At 44.4% G+C, this 22,296-nt stretch overlaps 1 protein-coding gene across 2 annotated transcripts in view; it reads left to right on the top strand.

The window, feature by feature from the left end:
* Window positions 1-22,296, top strand: part of BCR (BCR activator of RhoGEF and GTPase) — an 88,663-nt gene that overhangs the window by 25,077 nt on the left and 41,290 nt on the right. For both annotated transcript variants that reach the window (XM_089653239.1, XM_089653238.1), the window contains exon 2: window positions 16,991-17,157. In XM_089653239.1, coding sequence (XP_089509365.1) covers window positions 16,991-17,157 — 167 coding nt within the window. The remainder of the gene's footprint in view (window positions 1-16,990; window positions 17,158-22,296) is intronic.

Here is a 22,296-nt window from a genome sequence, read left to right as displayed (position 1 = left end):
CCTGACTGCTGTTGTATTTTAGCCTTTCCTCTGACTTTGCATCACTTCCCAATTCCTGATGCTCTCAGCTGCGCCTTGGGTACCATTATGTGGGCCATCCGTAAAAGGCTCGTGCTTTTATTAGCGCATGGAAGAGTCGGTGGGGGATAGCAGAGGGAGGATGTGTGACATGAAAAAGGGAGGTCATGTGACGGCGAGGGGAGCCCGGCTATAATAAAAAGGGAGAGAGATAGAGGGAGGTCATGTGACCATGCAGGATATTTCCGGCCTAATCCCATTGTGTCCACTCAACCTTATCAGGCTTTGAGCACCTCTAGCTCTGCTAATGGCCAAGCCAGTTAAAGCTTCTTTGTGTTTGGTGTTATCCCACATTTCGCAGCCCCTCCCGCCTTCGGTTTTTTGACGTATAACAAAAAAAAAATAGACGTTCTATTAATCGGAGGAGGATCCTGAAAATCTTCGCATTTTACGATTAGAGGTGTAAAAATATTTGCAGATTTATTTTACTCTCGGACGACCTTGTTCAAGCGTATGGTTTTGAAGTGAGAAATCTGCTGTCATGTAGCTGCATTGAATGTAAATTGCTGGATTCTCCAGGTGATGAACAGAAGCTTTTGTATTGGCATCAAAGGGACCCCATTTTGTCATTGTCTTTAATCTCTGCAGTAAAGGTGTGATTATTACAGGAAAGGGATTTGTGTAGCTGAAGAGACAACAGAAACGATAAGGAAGAATTGGGGGAGCAAGAAGATAAATAATGGCCATACATGGTCCACTCCTGGCTTGATGTGCGCATTGCCTGTGACAGCGTTTGAAAATCGCGGGCAGAAACGCCCACAATACAAAACGCCTTTGTGTAAATGGGGCCTGACAGTCTGCAAGAATCAGGCCAATGGATGACGTCTGTAAGCAATAAAGAGTACTTCTACCAGTCCAATCCACTGAAAATAGGGGCAGCACAGTGGCTAAATGGTTAGCACTTCAGCCTGGCAGTACTAGGGTCGTTGGTTCGAATCCCAACCACGGCACCTCCTGCCTGGAGTTTGCATGTTCTCCCTGTGCCTGCGTGGGTTTCCTCCGGATACTCTGGTTTCCCCCCACACTCCAAAGACATGCTGGTAGGTTAATTGGATCCTGTCTAAATTGGCCCTTGTATATGAATGTAAGTTGGGGACCTTAGATTGTACACCCCTTGAGGGTTTGAAACTAATGTGAATGTACAATATATATGTAAAGCGCTGCGTAATTGACGGCGCTATATAAGTACCTGAAATAAATAAAAATCTCTGATGGATTCCAGTCATGTTCTTTTCTGTGCCGAAGAACACGCTGCTATACATTATCCACACTTTAACCACTTGCCCTCCAGAGGATTTACCCCCCTTCCTGACCAGGCCATTTTTTGCGTTACGGTGCTGCGTTACTTTAACTGGCAATTGCGCGGTCATGCAACGCTGCAATTTACATCCTTTTTTCCCACAAATGGAGCTTTCTTTTGGTGGTATATGATCACCAGTGTAGTTTTTTTTTTTTTCTTTGCGCTATAAACAAAAATTCCAACAAAAAAAGTCCAACAATTTTGAGGAAAAAACTATATTTTTGACTTTTTGCTATTAAACATGTCCATTAAAGAAATCAAATGTCTTCAGAAATTTAGGCCAAAATGTATTCTGCTACATGTCTTTGCTTAAAAAAAAAAAAGATCACAATGCGTGTAAATTAATTGGTTTATGTGGAAGTTAAAGCGTTTACAAATACAAAAACTGTAGCTGCTGACTTTTAAAATACAGACACTTACCTGTCCCTCAGTCCCGCGGTGTCCTCACCACAGCTGGTTTCACCGGCCGTCTTCTCTCCCTGGTACCGACATCTTCAATGTGGCCACAGCTTGCGGCTTCACAGCCGGGTGCCTACTGCGCATGTGCAAGAAGCGCTGCACTTTGCGATTGGCCCCGTGGTCTTCTGGGACCTGTCACGTGTCCCAGAAGACTACGGGGGGGGGGGGGGGGGGGGGGACAACAACTTCCGCTTCCAATCACCTACCAGTCAAATTTGGGTGCCAATCGTTAATGGGGAGCGGGGGACAAAGGGTTAAAGCTTCCCCTTTTGGGTGGAGCTCCGCTTTAAGTGAATAAAGAGGAATGATAGAAACGTTGCATCACTTTAAAAATGCTATTGATATATAAGATTGTGTTATTCCATATAAAATACAAATGTGTGAGATGGAACTAAAAAGCGGAGAGCTTGTGTCTGTGTGCAGAGAAGATACCTGGAAGAGTCCTGACTCAAGTGTGCGACTTGTTAATTGGACTGTAAGCGCTGGGATCTGGCTGAAGGAAGCTGGTAATGAGGTGACAGGTGTACTGTATCCAAAACAGAATGTTGTTAATCCACATGTGTGTTCCACCTGTTATCGCTGCCTGTAGTCTTCGTTCTGATTGGTTGCCAACACAGTGCGATCCCCGGGGAGAGCCAAGTGCATTGCAGGCTGATAAAATCATAGTCCAGCTGCTTCGGAATTGAAGGAGAACAGGGGCTAATGACCAGAGCACATTTCTACAGACATAGGGCTTTATCCTCTAAACCTCCCCGGTCTCCAAACTTTTCACTATGAGGGCCACATCACATATTTTACAATTATTCGCAGGCAGAAAAAAAATAGTTTTGTAAATAAACAAATTAAATTGAAATGAACTGTTTTATGGCCCTTTCACACAGGGCGGATTGCATTCCGATCAGCAAGGGAGCTACTCACAGATCCCCTGCTGATTAGAGCAGGGTAGGGCGGATGTCTGTTCAGGTTTTGCAGAGCGGACACGGACAGACCCCACTCTGCTCTAGAGGTGGCTGCCAGTAAATGGACTCCATGCTCTATTTACACATAGCTGCCTTCGATCAGGTCCGTACAAACAAAAGAGGACGCATTTCTCCTCCAAGTCTGTTTACACCCGCCTGCACATAGGAATGCATGGACTATCTGATCAAATCCACCTGAAAAACTGACAGATGAATCGGATCGCCCACGTGAAAGGACCCCTGCTTGGATTTTTTGTAATCAGTATGATATAATTTAGGGCCCTTTCACACGGGTAGACTCCACCAAGCAGATGGCCAGTCCATGTCCACTCTTCTGCAGAGCGAACACAGACACAGCCCACTGTTCTCTATGGGGCGGTCAGATGTCGACTGTCATCCAATCCTCTAGACCAGTGGTCTCCAAACTGTGGCCCAGGGGATAAATGCGGCCCTTTGCTTTTATCTTGCCCTTGGGGCACTGTTTCATCCACTGACACCAACGATAGGCCAAAATTCCTCTCAAGGATACCAAACACAAAACAATTTCTCCAAATGACACAAACAATGGAACACAATTTCTCCAAATGACACCAACAGTGGAGCACAATTTCTCTCAATGACATCAACAGTGGAGCACAATTTCTCCCAATGACCCCAACAGTGGGGCACAATTTCTCCCAATGACCCCAACAGTGGGGCACAATTTCTCCCAATGACCCCAACAGTGGGGCATAATTTCTCCCAATGACCCCAACAGTGGGGTACAATTTCTCCCAATGACCCCAACAGTGGGGCACAATTTCTCCCAATGACACCAACAGTCGAGCACAATTGCTCCCAATGACAGCAGCATTGGGACACAATTTCTCCCAATGACACCAACAGTGGGGCACAATTTCTCCCAATGACACCAACAGTGGGGCACAATTTCTCCCAATGACACCAACAGGCGAGCACAATTTCTCCCAATGACACCAGCATTGGGACACAATTGCTCCCAATGACACCAGCGTTGGGGCACAGTTCCTCCCAATGACACCAGCGTTGGGGCACAGTTCCTCCCAATGACACCAGCGTTGGGGCACAGTTCCTCTCAATGACACCAGCGTTGGGGCACAGTTCCTCCCAATGACACCAGCGTTGGGGCACAATTGCTCCCAATGACACCAGCGTTGGGGCACAATTGCTCCCAATGACACCAGCGTTGGGGCACAATTGCTCCCAATGACACCAGCGTTGGGGCACAATTGCTCCCAATGACACCAGCGTTGGGGCACAATTGCTCCCAATGACACCAGCGTTGGGGCACAATTGCTCCCAATGACATCAAAGATGGGGCATTGTTTACCTCCCACTGATCCTGGGACATTTTCTGTTCCTGATGGCCACAGTCAGATTCCCCCCTCAGGTCAGAAGGACATTAAACTGGCCCTTTTGTTTAGAGAGTTTGGAGACCTCTGATCTAGACAGATGGGGAACCGATCCCCATCCCTCTGTTTTTAGCGGATCAGATGGAATGCAGGCGGGTGTAAACGGACACATGTCTGTTTTACATCTGCCACCCCATAGAGCACAGTAGGCCGTCTGATCGGGTCCTCCTGACAAATGGACAGGGGGACCCGATCGGTCCACCCATATGAAAGGGCCCTTCAAAAAACAGAGAACTAACTTCAGTAAACAAAGTAAAGAAATGCCAAAGAAACTTGGCATCAGAGCCCCTTATATTATAGTTCCCATCAAAGCCTGCCTTCGGGCTCATGTACACTGCAGCTGATAAACTCACGTTCAGGAGCTGTTCTGCGTTTTTTTTCAGCAGCCCCTGAACTCTCCCTAATGTTTTCCTATGTGTCCATGTACACATCTTCATTTACAGTCGTTTCAGGCATTTGAGTTTACAGTCGTTTTTTTGAACGCAACAAACTTGCGTTCAGACGTCGATTTTATCAGCGTTTCAAACGCAAAACGCTTGTAAACGCGGCTACACGCGTCTAAACAGGGCAAATAGTTTTCAAGGTGCTCATATGGACAAAACACTGAACACAGGATGTTCCTACTAAGCATATCACACATTGCAATGACCAATTCACACCTCAGACCTCTACCACCCTTGGAAACAAAAGATATGTTAATGAACATTCACACCTCAAATTCCTCATGGAGACCCCCTGCCAGGTGACCTTAATGACTCCCTCCAGCAGACACCTTCACACCCTTGGAAACAAAAGATATGTTAATGAGCAACTCACACCTAAGCTAATCTCAACACCTGCTGCTGTCTCTGCTTCTACTCTCTGTATATCTCTGAAACAGTCTGAAATAGTTAATAATGTACCACTCTTCAGTGCATTCTGGGCATTTGGGAGGTTCTCTTGTGCTTATCTTTAAAAATCCACTTCTAAACACAAATGCTCATAAACGCGTTATGCAAACGCGGCTACACAGACTTTTTTAGCCTACATTTTCCAGCAGTCAGTTTCCATTGTTCAGAAACATCCCGTGTACATGGGGCCTTAGATTAGAGACCACCATTACAATGAGGGTCCCCATCAGAGCCCCCCATATATCAGAGTCCCTTCTTACAGCCCGTTTACGCTGTAATGCGATGAGGGAAATGTGTGTTCACAGCATGTAAATGCACAGCCCTTACAAGACGCACAAGGGTGCCAATGAATTGTTAATGGAACCCCAAATGCATCTCCTAAACGCAATGTATTTGAGGCCACCAGACCGCATGGTACCACAGTACCATGCAGTTTTCTGCGGTGTGATCTGAAAAAGTACTGCTTGCACTACTTTTTCCATGTTGTGCTACATTTGGCAGGCCATTGAAATGAATAGGCTGTCAAAACTGCAACACATGGGACTGCACAGGAACGTGCCAGTGTGAACCAGCCCTAATATCAGAGGGCCAGAAAAACTCTGCAGCGGGCTGGATTTGGCCCGTGGGCCTTAGTTTGGAGACCCCTGCTGTAAACAGACGTGAGCAGCACACATGTAACATGTAGATCTGTTTACACTGGTGTTTGTGGCTTTAGGAACTGTTATGCTGATGGGTGTTGCCTGGCATAGCTGCAGTATTACTCAGGATCTGACTCTCAGGGCAGTCGTTGGCATTGTGTGCCAGGCAGAGTTATTAGAAGAGGAAGAACTGCTGTTTTCCACTTCTAAAACTTCTAAAACTGTAGCTTCGTTGTAGTCATCCTGGAGACACACAAATTCTAGTCTAGTGCCTAGTCGCACGCTGTGATGTAACATATATGGAACATTAAACTGGAATAACAAGATCCCACCTTACTGGGTGACACGTGCTGTTTTTATAATCTCTGGGTGTTACTAGAACATATGGAAGCTTCAAATATTAAAGTACGGCTGCCTTGAGAGACATATGGGGCTACCATTGCTGGTCTCCTTCAGAAAATGCTACGTGCTTGGCTCTGTTTGGCTTTATTAAGGCTCATTTCACAATTCTGTGACTTGTCGTGATTTGGGACACATAAAGTCGCATGACAAGTCACAGATGATTGTTTTTGATGGCACCTGTTTGGATCTATGCGACTTAAAGAAATTCCTGTACTATGATGTGACTTGAGTGCCAAAGTTGCATCAAGTCGCATCAAAGTCGCACTCCTCTGATGCACTGGAGTCGCACAAGTGTGAACAGGGCCTTAAGACCCTGGACAAACATTATACAGGATAAAAGTGTAGCAAAGTCAGAATTCTCTAGTATTTTTTTATGTCACTGACCCATAAAAAGTAAAAAAAAACAACAGGGTGATAGGCGTATGGGTAGAACAGAAGAATCAAAGCAATCAAGTGTGGTTTAGTGCCCCTGATCAAGGGGTTCTTTGTTGAGGGATTCCACAAGCAGAGGGTAAGTCCACAGGGCAGCATTTGGGCACAGTAAGATATACACTCACCGGCCACTTTATTAGGTCCACCTTGCTAGTGCCAAGAAAATATCCCCCCCACCGTTATACCACCACCACCAATCTGAACTGTTGATACAAGACAGGATGGATCCATGCTTTTATGTTTACGCTGAATTTTGACCCTACCATCTGAATGTCACAGCAACTGGTCTGCCTGCTCTCCTCTGACATCAACAAGGCATTTTCGTCCACAAACGGCCACTCACTGGATATTTTATCTTTTTCGGACCATTCTCTGTAAACCCTAGAGATGGTTGTGCGTAAAAATCCCAGTAGATCAGCAGTTTTTCAAATACTCAGACCAGCCCTTCTGGCACCAACAACCATGCCACGTTCAAAGTCACTTAAATCCCCTTTCTTTCCCATTCTGATAATCCGTTTGAACTTCAGCAAGTTGTCCTCACCACATGTAGATGCCTAAAGTTGCTGCCATGTGATTGGCTGATTAGCAGTTTGTGTTACCAAGCAATTAAACAGGTGGACCTAATAAAGTGGCCAGTAAGGCTGGCCATACATGGGTCGATTTTCAAACGATTTTCGTTCGAAAAATGGACCTAAGAATAATTGGACGATTTTTGCTCTGTTAGTGGGGCAATGGCACCGGCCGATTTTCTTGGTTCCTCTCCATTTCGTTTATTGGGCATGCTGAAAAATTTGTGAAAGGACCAATTTTCAAAATCATTGGTGACACCATCGGATTACAGAACGAACAATGTTTTCGATTCGTTCGGAATTCAATCCATAGTGTATAACTCTTTCCCTCTCTATCCAGTGAAAACAAAATGGAGATGAGCTTTAAAGAAGAATTTTGGCCTAAAGAAAGCGGAGTCAGGAAATGTTAAGCTGGCCATTTAATGATCAAAATTCTGCTGATCGACTTCTGTTCAACCACCCTGTTGGAAAGTTTTAGCTCGATTAGCACTATAGACTCCAGTGCTGATCCGTGTATTCTGATGGAGGGGAAGTCTTCCCACTGTCAGAATACAAAGACAGTGGGGGGATTCTGAGCATCAGAATGGGGAAGAAAGGGGATTTAAGTGACTCTGAACGTGGCATGGTTGTTGGTGCCAGACAGGCTGGTCTGAGCATCTCAAAAACTGGGATTTTCATGCACAACCATTTCTAGAAAATGCCTTGTTGACAGCAGAGGAGAATGGGCATTCAATTTCAGCTGTCATTCAGATGGTAGGGTAAGAATTTGGTGTAAACAACATGAAAGCGTGGATCCATCCTGCCTTGTATCAATGGTTCAGGCTGGTGATGGTGGTATAATGGTGGGGATATTTTCTTGGCACTAGAAGGGTGGACCTAATAAAGTGGCCGGTGAGTGTAGAGCCTCAATCCAGTATTTACTTTGTATCAAAACAGGGTTATAGAGCCTCTGTCGGATTTTTATTTTAAATCTGTGCTAAAACAGGAGAAATCTCTCCAGTGGGTACGCATACTAACACAAAACACATTCTTTTTAGAATAAGGGAGGGCTAGAATTGCCAACAATGCTTGTATTGCTTTCTGTGCCTTCCTATTCCAGTGACAGCCACACACCCCATTTCTTGTATACATCAGGGTGACACGATGTGAAGAAATATGGCCCTAAAGGGGTTACAGGCAGAAGTTTTAACTCTTCCTCAATCTACCCCAAACAAAAAATGCACTTTTGGCTGGATATGCTTTAATTGATTCTCTTCTAGGTGCTTTCCTGAAAAAATGCATGTTTGGTACTGTGGATTAATGCATGTAGCTGTTTTTCTGTCAAAGAACTGAATGGGTCTGGTAGACCAATTACATAAAAGGAAAAGATGGGGGGTTGGGGTTAGAGAATATGTAAACCCAACATTTCATATTCCTGATATGTGCCTGATGTACCATCTAATGGTATGAAAAGGTATCCTGTTCTCGTGTATTGATTCTTTGGTGTTTCTGCCTCTCCCTCCTCTTTCCTATTAAAAACTGACTACACTAGACATTGGAGCACAGCGTGGTCAGTTCACTAGCTGTGGGAACTCCGTGTGCTCTCCTCCAATGATCAGACTTTTCCTGATGCACCCTTTCACTGGATCAGTGTACTGCTTTTTCTCCTCCCCTAGCTCTTATGCAGCCGAGAACAGAGAATGTGTGATCACTTCTAAAAACAGAAAAAGAATGATACTTATAATGTTTTCTATATCTATACACGTATGTTTTGCCTTTCATTTCTTTTATAAACTGAATGTTGTTTTACAAGGGGAGGGTTTCTAATCGCATTAACAAAGAGAAATGTGTACGTTTGTGGTATAAATATTGGCGTGCTTTCTCTGCACCAAATTAACAGTGTTAGAAGACATGTTCTATGTGGTGTTGCACCAGATCATGTTAAAAGTCTCTATAAATGTCTGATCACGTGTGCTAAAATAATCAAGCAATTGTTCACAGAGATGATCAGCACTGTGACAAGGAAAGCAGAGAGGGATGTGTATGGATGACCAGCAAGGTGACACAGTGCAGAACAAAGAGAATAAAGAGGAGACGAAGATTGCCTCAGATTTGTGCAAACGTTTGGGGCACACTGGAGTAAAGTTGGCCATACACTGTTAGATATTTTTCCTTCAGCCTGCATGAAAAATACCTAATAGAATTCTCCATCCACGCTAAGAATGCAAATGGATGAATCCCTTCTGCCAGGCTGTTGTATTCTGACAACTTTTGGTGGTGGCTGTCAGAATACCAGAACTGATTGTCACCTTACTCCTCCGGTTTTTCATATCAAAGGATGTCAGGAGTAAGGGGGCCACCCATATAGGCAATGAAAGGTCTGATGGGCTGAAGCGCGTTGGTGTATTTTTGGCTATCTTATCCCCAGTTGTGACTAAAGATGATCTATTTTTTAGCCGTACCTGTGGCGCTCGCCTTTTTCTACTTGGCATAGAGCAGTTTCACTTAGTGTATGGCCAGCTTTAGTATGCTCAAAACTGGACCATCGCTACCACCGTGGTATGGGCCACGTTTATCAACTTGTCACAAGAAATACGAATTAAAGTGGAACTACACTGCATCTGAGCACCACCACCAAAAATGTTAATTCATTCTTTTTAATATTCAAAGCACACTCCCCCATCCATCCATGTTCACATGTTTATTTTGCTGAGAAATCACTTTGAAAAACACCCCCCCTAGCATTTCTGGTCGTGGCCATCTTAAATAAGGGCAGATAATTCATATAGAATTTACTTCCTGAAATCCATCTGCCTATAACTCAGTCATGCAGGCATGAGGGTGTGCTTAGCTAAGAAAGCCCCTCCTCCCAACTTGAAGACTCCTGGGATGTATGACATTGTTTGCCTAACCACTTCACAACTGTGCTATAGCCGAATGACGTCTACAGCGCGGTTGTCCAGTTCTTGGAGGGCGTCATATGGCATCCTCTCGGAACACACCCTCCCAGGTACCCCCAGGGGCACACACCTCTGTGATCGCTGTGTTCTACGGACACACCTGATCACATGATGAGGTGAAAGGCCAATCACAGCGGCCTTTTATCACTTGATCAGTTGTGTCCAATGACACAGCAAATCACAGCGTGAGGAAAGTACTGCTGTTAACCGGTAAATGTCACAGAGGACATCAGTGCCCAGCAGTGCCCCCCATCAGTGCTACCCAGTATTGCCGCCAAGCAGTTGCGCCCATCAGTGCTGTAAGTCAGTGCCGCCTATCAGTGCCCATCATTGCTGCATGTCAGTGCAGCATAATCAGTGCCTCCTTATCAATGCCCACCAGTGCCGCCTCATCAGTGCAGCCTATCAGTGCCCTTCAGTGCTGTCTATCCATGCCACCTGAGTGCCCATCAGTGCTGCCTATCAGTGCTGTCTATCCATGCCACCTGAGTGCCCATCAGTGCAGCCTATCAGTGCTGTCTATCCATGCCACCTGAGTGCCCATCAGTGCAGCCTATCAGTGCAGCCCCATCAATGCACATCAGTGAAGGAGACAAATTACTTGTTTGAAAATTTCATAATAGAAACAAAGAAAAACTTCTTTTTCTTTTCAAATTTTTTGCTCTTCTTTTTTAATTTTTTTTGTGTTTATAGTGCAAAAAATATAACACCCCAGTGGTTTATAAATACCACCAGAAGAAAGTTCTATTTGTGTGAAAAAAATGATAAAAATGTCATATGGGTACAGTGTTGCATGACCACGCAATTGTCATTCAAATTGTGAGAGTGCTGAAAGCTGAAAATTGGCCTGGGCAGGTTAGGGGGTAAAAGTGGCTAGGCAAGTAACCAGGAAGTAACTGAATAAATGTTTAAAAAAAGGTCAAAACAAGTAAATATATACATTCCGATGTATTCACTAATGCTAGCAGCATAAAGACTTAAAATAGTCAATATTGATTTAGGGAGTGAAGTTCCTGAAGAAATGAACATTTTATTTGGCATGCCAATCTTCATTCGTACCCCCTTGTAGTGTTGTTGCCAATCAAACGTATGCTTTTATTCACCTAAACCTGCGGCAGAAGAATGACAGGTGGGTCTGATTGGCCTACTATCAGTGGTGTATTTAGGATTCATGCTGTCCTAGGCAACACAAAAAATTGGCTCCCCTCCACGGAGAGACCCTGACACCGAACAACACCCCCCTCCAACACGAAGAGAGCCTTATTTTGACCAACAACATCCCAGCTCCCCACCCAAGAGAGCCTACCACTGTCCCCATACACTGGCAACCCCACCCCGGTGAGAGAGAAGACACTCACTTTCACAGCTCTGGACATAGCCAGGAACAAGAATTGGGCTCTGCATACACCATCAAACAGCCCACAGCCTCTCTCAGATCCCACCTGGTCCCCATGCTGCGTGTGTCCCTTCTTCCAACCCTTCTTTCTGGGGGCAGCACTGCCCCCTGAAAAATGCCGCCCTAAGCAAATGCCTTGTTTGCCTTGTGGTAAATACACCCCTGCCTACTATAGTCACCATCTCTGGTTTTCACCCTTCAGCTTCAGTTCTTGTCATACCAGCCTCAGGTTTGGCTAGTATTACCAGTAGAGGATGATGATGATAGAAAAGGTTTAATTTCATGATGACTACCACAAGGTAATGATACAAAGCTGTGATCAGCCTACTATGGGTTGGCGTGTTGCTGAGTTTTGGCTGCCACCTTGATGTTTCCATTCGATGGCCAATTTCCTGGATTCAGGGTTTCCTGGCCGCTCACCCTGGGAGCTGTGATCACACAGATGGGTTCTGTTCACTTATCGTCGTACTGCATTCCTGTCCTGTGGCACACAGCTATTTCATGTGTGTCCATTCCAGGCATGCATCCCGCACATGTCACAGGTTACCTTTTCCCACACATGCTAACTATTTGTCTGTCTTGATGCAGTCATCACTCTTTTCATTCCACTCCCTAACCCTGTGTATGTCGCTCGCTGAGATTACATCTGTGTGAAACTGACACGGTTTCCTAACTCACCAATCAGACTGGAAAAACCACTCTCCAATTCCTATGTCGTATGTGAACGAGGAAGGGAGTGCATAGTGGGCCAAACGGTGCGGGAAAGAATGAGAAAATGTAGAAAAACGGGTCAGGAGGCCAAAAACAAACACTATGGGGCACAGGGGAATGAGTAGGGGCTCCGTCTGCTCTCTTGTGTTTCCATCGCCTCGCCTGTTGTTGCTTCATTTTCTGCATAATCATGCAGAACAGAGCTGTGATTTCACAGGGTTGGTTGCATATATGTTGTACTCAATTATGTTGTAAAGCCACGTACACAAAAGCTGGGAAAGGAGAAGGGGGGACTCTATCAGACTGACTTTGGAAAGCAGTCATGTATGGTAATTACTGTAGAAACAATATGTCACATACAAATGGATGGTATTAATTGGTTAATTACTACACAGTGTAACGGCTTCCTCCCACCAGTCTTCTTTCAGTGAAACAAGATTACAGCTTTTTTACCTTTTTAACCTTGGAAATTCCAGGTGATCGTGTACGTGATGGCATTTTTTTTTTTTTTTTTTTTTTTTTAGTTGTTTAGAGTTTGTTTATAATGTGGATTTACTGGTCTGTACAGAAAGTTGGTTTCGTAATCTGTTCACATAAGACAACTAAGGCTGCATTCACACTTGAGCGTTTTGTAGCTTGAAGCTCAAAGCTTCAAAAAATTAATTGTTCTCTATGGTGCCTGTTCACACCTAATCGCACTAAAAGGCCCCAGAGAGAACAATTGATTTTTTAAGTTTGAGCGTTTTTGGAGCTTCAAGCTACAAAATGCTAAAGTGTGAATGCAGCCTTAGGGCCTAATGCAAACTAGGTGTTTAGCCCCAGTGCAGAAGACTACGGTGTAGGAAGAAAGCATAGATGCGTTGTCCGACCCTGCTGCTGGCTGCCTGTAAAAGTCTACGAGAGACTGACAGCTGCTGCGGCTCGGTGGTGCACTCAGTGCTACTTACATTTGCTGCTGCGGCTCGATGGTGCACCCAGTGCTACTTACATTTGCTGCTGCGGCTCGATGGTGCACCCAGTGCTACTTACATTTGCTGCTGCGGCTCGATGGTGCACTCAGTGCTATTTACATTTGCTGCTGCGGCTCAGTGGTACACTCAGTGCTACTTGCATTTGCTGCTGCGGCTCTGTGGTACACTCAGTGCTACTTACATTTGCTGCTGCGGCTCAATGGTGCACCCAGTGCTACTCACATTTGCTGCTGCGGCTCGATGGTACACTCAGTGCTACTTACATTTGCTGCTGCGGCTCGATGGTGCACTCAGTGCTACTTACATTTGCTGCTGCGGCTCGATGGTGCACCCAGTGCTACTTACATTTGCTGCTGCGGCTCGATGGTGCACCCAGTGCTACTTACATTTGCTGCTGCGGCTCAGTGGTACACTCAGTGCTATTTACATTTGCTGCTGCGGCTCGATGGTACACTCAGTGCTATTTACATTTGCTGCTGCGGCTCGGTGGTACACTCAGTGCTATTTACATTTGCTGCTGCGGCTCGGTGGTACACTCAGTGCTATTTACATTTGCTGCTGCGGCTCAGTGGTACACTCAGTGCTATTTACATTTGCTGCTGTGGCTCGGTGGTACACTCAGTGCTATTTACATTTGCTGCTGTGGCTCGGTGGTACACTCAGTGCTATTTATATTTGCTGCTATGGCTCGGTGGTACACTCAGTGCTATTTACATTTGCTGCTGCGGCTCGGTGGTACACTCAGTGCTACTTACATTTACTGCTGCGGCTCGATGGTGCACTCAGTGCTACTTACATTGGTTGCTGCGGCTCGGTGGTACACTCAGTGCTACTTACTTTTGCTGCTGCGGCTCGGTGGTACACCAGCTGCTACTTACATTTTAGGGCAGTATGTGCCCAGGGATGCATGTCTAGCATACAAGCAGTCATTCAGGGCATTCATCAATGGGCACATACTGGCCTAAACATTAGTAGCTCTTGGTGCACTGTCCAGACACAGCAGCTGTAATGCCTAGTACACACGGTGAGAATATCGGACAAAAACAACATTTTCGGCGCACTCGTATGATGATCTGACCATTGGTACACAGCTTTTGAGAGCCGATTACGACAGTTTGTGTGAAATTATCCCAAGGGACAAGCACGAAAAATGTTCTCATAAGATAACAGAACGAACAAATTAATTTCTTTTAATCAGTACAGAATTCGTCTGTAAAAAATCAAGTGAACAAAACTGCGCATGCTCGAAAACAAAATATTACATTACATAATTGCGGGAAGTTGTATTCTGTCTCAAGAGAATTTTTGTACCTCTAGTAACGTATTTGTTTTTGATATGAGACTAGCATGCAAAAACAAAAAAATGGAAGATTATTTGTCCGATACTCTCATTGTGGGTACCAGTCTTAAAGTGTTACTAAACCCACAACAGTAAAATCAGTCTGTAGATGCAGTAAATCATGCTTGATATACTCACTGTGGAACCTAAGGGGTTAATCCTCTGCATTGTGTAAAAAGGATGTTTGGTCCTGTGTTCTCTGCCCCTCTTCTTGTTCAAATGTCCACATGATAAGACAGACTGAACCGGTAGTCACATGCTCAGTTTAGTGTGTATTACCAGAGAGGTTTTTTTTTTTTCTTGGGAAAGTGCATGTGATCAGCACATGACCAATCAGCACTGTCCGGTCAGAGGTTTTGCATCCTCCTAGAGCAGAAAGAAAACTCCTCCTACGAGCTTTAACCAGTGCTCAGCTGAAGTCACAAGACTGCTCTAACTGCTGATGAGAAAAGCTATTTAGCAGTTTATATTTACTAAAATTAATTGCGTTTCCATGTTGTGTGTACTGTGGGAGATCAGATATAGTGAATGCAGGGTCCTGGGTTTAGTAACACTTTAAGTCTTTTATATACTTTTACTAACTGCCAGCCTCAGGGCTGGACAGTGTGTTTGTGCCTTCTACCCGCACCTAAATGTCAGAGTCTCATACACGTGTCTAAACACCCAGTGTGCATGAGGCCTTAAAAAAAAAAAGCAGTTGAGGCACTGTAAAGGCCGTTTCACACGGGCGCCTTCTGTCTGATCAGCAGGGGATCTGAGAGCTGATAACCTGCCAATCAGAGCGGGGCGGATGACAGGTCCATGTGAACATGGACAGAGCTGGCTTTGGTCTATGGGCTACTGGGAGTAAATGGACTTTGCTGTCCCTTTTACAACCAGCTGCCTTGGATCCGGTCAGCCCAAATGGAAGAGGACGCAGTCCTCCTTCTTCTTCTTCTTCTTCTCCTTCTTCTCCTTCTCCTCCTCCTCCTCCTCCTCCCCCTCCCCCTCCCCCTCCCTCCTCCCTCCTCCCCCCTTCCCCCCTCCCCCCTCCTCCCTCCTCCTCCTCCTCCTAAAAACATCTGTTTACCCACATTTGCATACCACTTTATGCGTGTTTGAGCGTTTTTTTAAGATAACCTCAGGAGACCTTCCAGGATGCCCAGAATACACTGAAAAACAGTAAAAAAATTAACTATTTCAGACATTTTGAGAGAAATAGAGAGCAGTATGTGTTGAGATTAGCTGTTTTTTTTTTTTGTGGTGTTTGGATGTGTTCCAGCTCATTTCTGTGCAGAAATTATTGCAGCAGTGTCTAACATATTTTTTTTCATGCAAAACCTCAAAGTATGATGTACCAGGTCTATTTGAGTACCAGTAAAATGCTTTGCATGCATTTTTCATGATGAAAAAAGGTTCTGGACAGCATCTGGAAATGGAAAAGTTAAAAAAAAAATATCCAATGCAAACGCCTATAAATGCGTTTTCATACGTTTGCAAGCAGTTTGCGTTTGAAACGCTGATAAAATCTACTGCTGAGCGCAAGTTTTCTGCATTAAAAAAAACGACTGTAAACTCAACTGCCTGTAAACGACTGTAAATGATGATGTGTACATAGATACATAGGAAAACATTAGGCAGAGTTCAGGGGCTGCTGAAAAAACACTGAACCTCTCCTAAACGTGAGTTTATCAGCTGCAGTGTACATGAACACTTAAAGTTCAGCTTTTAGCCAATCACCTATGAATCCTTGGTCACCATACAATCATCAGGTTTGCAACTACCTAAAAGGTAGTGTATAGTCTTTCACAATGTCTCTTTAGATAAACAGGTAAACGAGATCAGTTTGATGGAAAGAATCTCATCAAGATGTGTTGCTTTGTAGAGCTACACAGTGGTTGTGCTTTACTGCTCCTCCTCACAATGCATGCCTATAAATCACTAGACTCACTGAAAACAATAGCCTCCTTATCTGGCTAAAGCTGGCCATACATACGTTGAAATTTCTGAACTAACTGAATTTCGATACGGGTATGGGCAGGAGGTTCTACTGATCGACTTCTATAGAACTGCCTGTTAGATTTTCCCCGCTCGATCAGCGAAGTAGGCTGATCAGTGTATTCTAGCAGCAGAGAAGACTCCCCACTGTCAGAATACAATAGCTCAGCAGGGAGGATTCCCCCATCCACAAACTGGATGGGCTTGGTTTTTTCCGTTCAGTTTACTGGTTGCACAAAAACTATATCTTCTTATGGGCAGCCTAGGCTCCTAGCTAACCAGGCATTAAAAGAAAGACCGAGAAATTGTGTTGAGCCAAGTCTAGTGGATGCTCTATAGATTCCTATATTTTAGAAAAAAGGAAAAAATATAAAGTTGATATCTAGGATAATAACTAAAAATGAAATGTTTTCTTTTAACAGACCTTTTCTAACAATGATGTGGTTTTAACTTGATTTGAATACAGTTGATACATTTTGAACATATTCTCTCCTCTTCAGATGCACCAAATTGTAGAACACCCCCAGGCACTACAGAAGAACAAAGGACACAGCATGACCTTATGCCCTATATTGATGACTCCCCCAGTTCTTCCCCCCAGCTCAGTGCCAAGAGTCGTGGTAGCAGAGACACCCTCTCCTCTGCATCTCTGGAATCCAATAAATCAGTAAGTGGGCCATTATAAACCGAGGAAGAGGAAAGTGAGCCATGAAGGAATAGACCTGTTTAGCCTTGTTCAAACTCTGTTGCTTAGTACCTTCAGGTTAGGCTTTATGGTGTCTGTTCATTTCTGTATTATATAGGAAAAAACAGATGTTATTTGACATACACTGAAAATGAGATAAGACCGTCTTCTATTGGACAGGGAGCTGTACACATGGGCCGAAAGTCATATGGTTTCTACTACCAGCTGATTTTGGCCGATATTTGGCCCATGTGTACCCAACATAAGATGAATATTTGGTATAAATTGTCAGCTCTATATAAATAACTGTAATAAATAGTTACAGCGGAGTTCCAGTGAAAATTAAAAAAAATTAAAAGCAGCTACAAAAACTGTAGCTGCTAACTTTTTAAAAAACGGACACTTGCCTGTCCCTCAATCCTGCGGTGTACCACCCCCCCTGCAGCCCGTCTCACCGGCCAACCTGTGTTCCTGGTGTTGGAATCTTCAGTGTGGGCACCCGGCTGTGACAGCTTGTGGCTTCACAGGCGGGTGCCCACTGCGCATGTGGGAGTAGCGCGTCACTTTGTGAATGGCCCCGTAGTCTTCTGGGACCTGTCACGTGTCCCAGAAGACTACAAGGAGGGAGGGAGGACAACCTTTGCTTTCGATCGCCTAGGCAATCGCAGTGAAAGTGGGAGCGGGTAGCTGTCATTTTCGGGTACCCGCTCCCCAAAGGTTCCAATCCTTAATGGGGAGTGGGGGACCAGTCCTTAAAGCAGAACTTCCCTTTTTGTGTGGAGCTCAGCTTTAAAATCTCACTGCTTTGGAATAATTCAGATTTAGTTTGAGCCTTCCAACATGTAGCAATTTCAACATTGGTACAGTCCAGCTTTACAACCTCTGTTGTCATACCAGAGGAGCTCCGTTAGCAGTCAAACAACACCCTGAATGCAGGCACATTCACATCAGAATGAAGTGCAGGAAACCCACGTTCCATGCTGGTATCCCACACCATATTCAAAATGCATTATGTGTATGATCTGCTGCTGGTGTCATTGTATTCCTGACAACACCTCAGACACAGATCGCAATCACAGTGCATTTGCCTGCATGCACACCACAGTGCTGTGCGATTTGGTGCAGTGTGTTTTTGAAAAGTCATGCTTGCACTACTTTTGATGTGATCCAGTGTGATTTATAACCCATTCACATGAATTTACTAAAAATCGCACTGCAATGAGGTGCACAGGAATTTTACAGAAATGCAGACCACATTCCTGTGCGATTCAGGTGTAAACCGACCCTGAGTCTGTCAGCAAGGCTTATCAGTAAGGAGCCATAGCTTCATGTTACTCTACAAGAATTTGTAGGGACTTTTCAGATGCTACAATGATGACTATAAAGTTTCATTAAAACATTCACTTTATTTAACCATGTCCCGCCCGCCATATGGTAATATGACGGGCGCAAGGTGGTTCTTTCGTTCTGGGAGGACGTCATATGACGTCCTCTCATTCTCACTGTGCATGCGCGGCTCAGGGAGTACGCAGCGCGGCGATCGGCAGTGCGCTGTGTCCCTCGGACACAGCGGATCACCGATCACGGTAAGAGCCGAAGATGTCGGCTTAGTCATGTGATCAGCTGTGTCCAATCACAGCTGATCACAGGTAAACAGGGAAATGCTGGTTATCGGCGTTTTGTCTCCTCACGAGCTGTCACGCTGACAGCTCGAGAGGAGAGCCGGTAATCAGTTTTCCGTGGAGGGGACATGTACACTGATCATCAGGACACTGATGATCAGTGTATCCTGATGATCAGTGTAGCCCCAGCAGTGCCACCTGTCAGTGTCTATCAGTGCCACGTGCCAGTGCCCATCAGTGCCACATCAATGCCACATATCAGTGCATACGAATGCACATCAATGCTACATATCAGTGCCCTTCTGAGCTGCCTATCGGTGTCACCTATCAGTGCCGCCTATTAGTGCCAGTCAGTGCCGCCTATTAGTGCCAGTCAGTGCCGCCTATTAGTGCCAGTCAGTGCCGCCTATTAGTGCCGCCTCTCAGTGCCATGTATCAGTGCTGCCTTTCAGTGCCCATCAGTGATGCCTGTCAATGCCCATTAGTGCCACCTACCAGTGCCTCCTCATCAGTGCCCATCAGTGCAGCCTATCAGTGCCCATCACAGCAGCCTCATTAGCGCACATCAGTGAAGGAGAAAAATCACTTATTTACAAAATTTTATAACAAAAACTAAGAAAAAACTTTTTTTTTTTCAAAATTTTCAGTGGTTTTTGGTTTAAGAAAAAATAAAAAAACCCAGAGTTGATTAAATACCACTAAAATAAAGCTCTATGTGTCACAAAAAATGATAAAAATTTCATATGGGTACTATGTTGCATGACCGCGCAATTGTCATTCAAAGTGCAACAGCGCTGAAAGACGGAAATTGGCCTGGGCAGGAAGGGGTATAAGTGCCCTGTAGGCAAGTGGATGAACAACCTTCTTTAAAAAAAAAAAAATAAATAAATGCTAAACATGGACTATAAGTCCTCATGCACACTGGACATTTTTACAGCGGCTGTTTTTGGCTTTTGATGGTTTTTCTACAGCTAGTAAACCCCCAGCATGTTATCCTATGTGTCCATGCGCACACAGACTGTAATCAACGATTTTTGTCTGGGGCATTTTTTGACTGGAAAAAAAACCCAGGAGTTTTTTAGCCGTAAAAACGCTCTAACCTGGTAAAACGCAGTAAATCGCGGCACACCAGCATTTTTGGACGTTTTTTGGGGCAAAAAAATTTTATTTGGTAAAAAAACACAGCAAAACGCTGCTAAATGCTAATGCAAAAATGCTGAAAAACTCACATTTCTGCTTCAGGACAAGTTCACACAATTCAGATGCTTGCATGGTGTGAACCGACTCTCAGTCAAAGGATAAGATCCAGTCCAGTGGAAGGCTGGCAGAACTCTTCCCTCTCAAAATGTTCCACAGACTATGATGTCCGCTTCTTTAGGAGATATACTGTATAGTAAATGTATGTAGGAGTATTGGCTATATTGCAAATAATTAGTAACCCCAACAGTTAATGAAATTTACCTAACAATAAATACAAACAAAGAGCTATACTTCAAACAGAGCTATAAGGCCCCATACACAATGGGTGTTTAGCCCCTGTGCGTAAGGCTCTGGTGTTTTAGCTGTGGGTGGAAAGCACAGATCCAGCCCCACTGCTGGTACCCATTTAAACTCTATGAGCAGCTGAAAGCTGCACCGAGTGCTACTTTAGGGCAATATGTGCCCAGGGATGAATGCTCGGAACAAAAGAAATGCTTCTAAATATTGGAGCCTTGTTCACATGGTCTGAACACCCAGTGTGCACAAATGGGACCTAAACCAGACAATACTTTGCTAATATCATTCGTTATACTGTAGAATCTTCTCCCCTCACCTGCTGTCACAATTTGAAAATAGTGCAGCTGTTCGGTGCTCTGGCCACATCATTCATTCACAGCTTCCTGAGAATGAATAGACTACAAGTACCAGAAGTCATTGCAACTGACGGCTTTTAGTTCTCAATGAACTACGAGGGTGCTGGTGAATGCCCTTGTAGTCCATTGATCTTCTGCTGTCAGGCACTTGGAAGTCTGCAAGAGCCTAAGATTGCACCCACGTATTAGTACGTGTCACTGATCTGCACAGAAACAAAAGTGTGAGATTTTGTCCAGTTTATTAGAGAGACGGATTAATAAACTGGTTATTTCTCCTTATACTTACTGTCTGCATCAATAAGCGGGATCAGCCTCTATGTGATTAGAGGAAAACAATGCTGAGAGTAGGCTGCAACTGTTAACTTCTCTTTGAAAATGCTACAGTGGATATAAAAAGTCTACACACCCCTGTTAAAATGTCAGGTTTCTGTGATGTAAAAAAAAATGAGACAAAGATAAATAATTTCAGGACGTTTTCCACCTTTAATGTGACCTATAAACTGTACATATCAATTGAAAAACAAACTGAAATCTTTTGGGGGGGGGAGTAAACATAAAAAGCTAAAATAATGTGGTGGCATAAATGTGCACACTCTCTTATACCTGGGGAAGTAGCTGTGTTCAGAATTGAGCAATCATATTCAAAATCATGTTAAATAGGAGTCAGTACACACCTGACATCATGTAAAGTGCATCTGATTAACCCCAAATAAAGATCAGTTGTTCTAGTAGGTCTTTCCTGACATTTTCTTAGTTGCATCCTACAGCAAAAGCCATGGTCCGCTGAGAGCTTCCAAAGCATCAGAGGGATCTCATTGTTAAAAGGTATCAGTAAGGAGAAGGGTACAAAAGAATTTCCAAGGCATTAGATATACCATGGAACAAAGTGAAGACAATCATCATCAAGTGGAGAAAATATGGCGCAAGAGTGACATTACCAAAAACTGGATGTGCCTCCACAATTGATGAAAAGACCAGAAGAAAACTGGTCTGGGATGCTGCCAAGAGGCCTACAGCAATATTAAAGAAGCTGCACGAATATCTGGCAAGTACTGGCTGTGTGGTACATGTGACAACAATCTCCCCTATTCTTCATATGTCTGGGCTATGGGGTAGAGTGTCAAGATGGAAGCCTTTTCTTACAAAGAAAAACATCCAAGCCCGGTTACATTTTTGCAAAAACACATCTGAAGTCTCCCAAAAGCATGTGGGAAAATGTTTTATGGTCTGAGGAAACCAAGGTTGAACTTTTTGGAAATAGTTCCAAAAGATATGTTTAGCACATAAACACTGCATATCGCCAAAAGAACACCATACCCACAGTGAAGCATGGTGGTGGCAGCATCATGCTTTGGGGCTGTTTTTCTTCAGCTGGAACTGGGGCCTTAGTCAAGGTAGAGGGAATTATGAACAGTTCCAAATACCAGTCAATATTGGCACAAAACCTTCAGGCTTCTGCTAGAAAGCTGAACATAAAGAGGAACTTCATCTTTCAGCATGACAACGACCCAAAGCATACATCCAAATCAACAAAGGAATGGCTTCACCAGAAGAAGATTAAAGTTTTGCAATGACCCAGCCAGAGCCCAGACCTGAGTTCGATCGAAAATCTGTGGGGTGATCTGAAGAGGGCTGTGCACAAGTGA

Source organism: Staurois parvus, unplaced genomic scaffold, assembly GCF_062004578.1.
Source record: "Staurois parvus isolate SC_StPar_1 unplaced genomic scaffold, SC_StPar_1.0 ptg000704l, whole genome shotgun sequence".
Classification (NCBI taxonomy): domain Eukaryota; kingdom Metazoa; phylum Chordata; class Amphibia; order Anura; family Ranidae; genus Staurois; species Staurois parvus.
The sequence above is the reverse complement of the archived record's forward strand: the minus strand, read 5'-3'. Positions and strand labels throughout refer to the sequence as shown.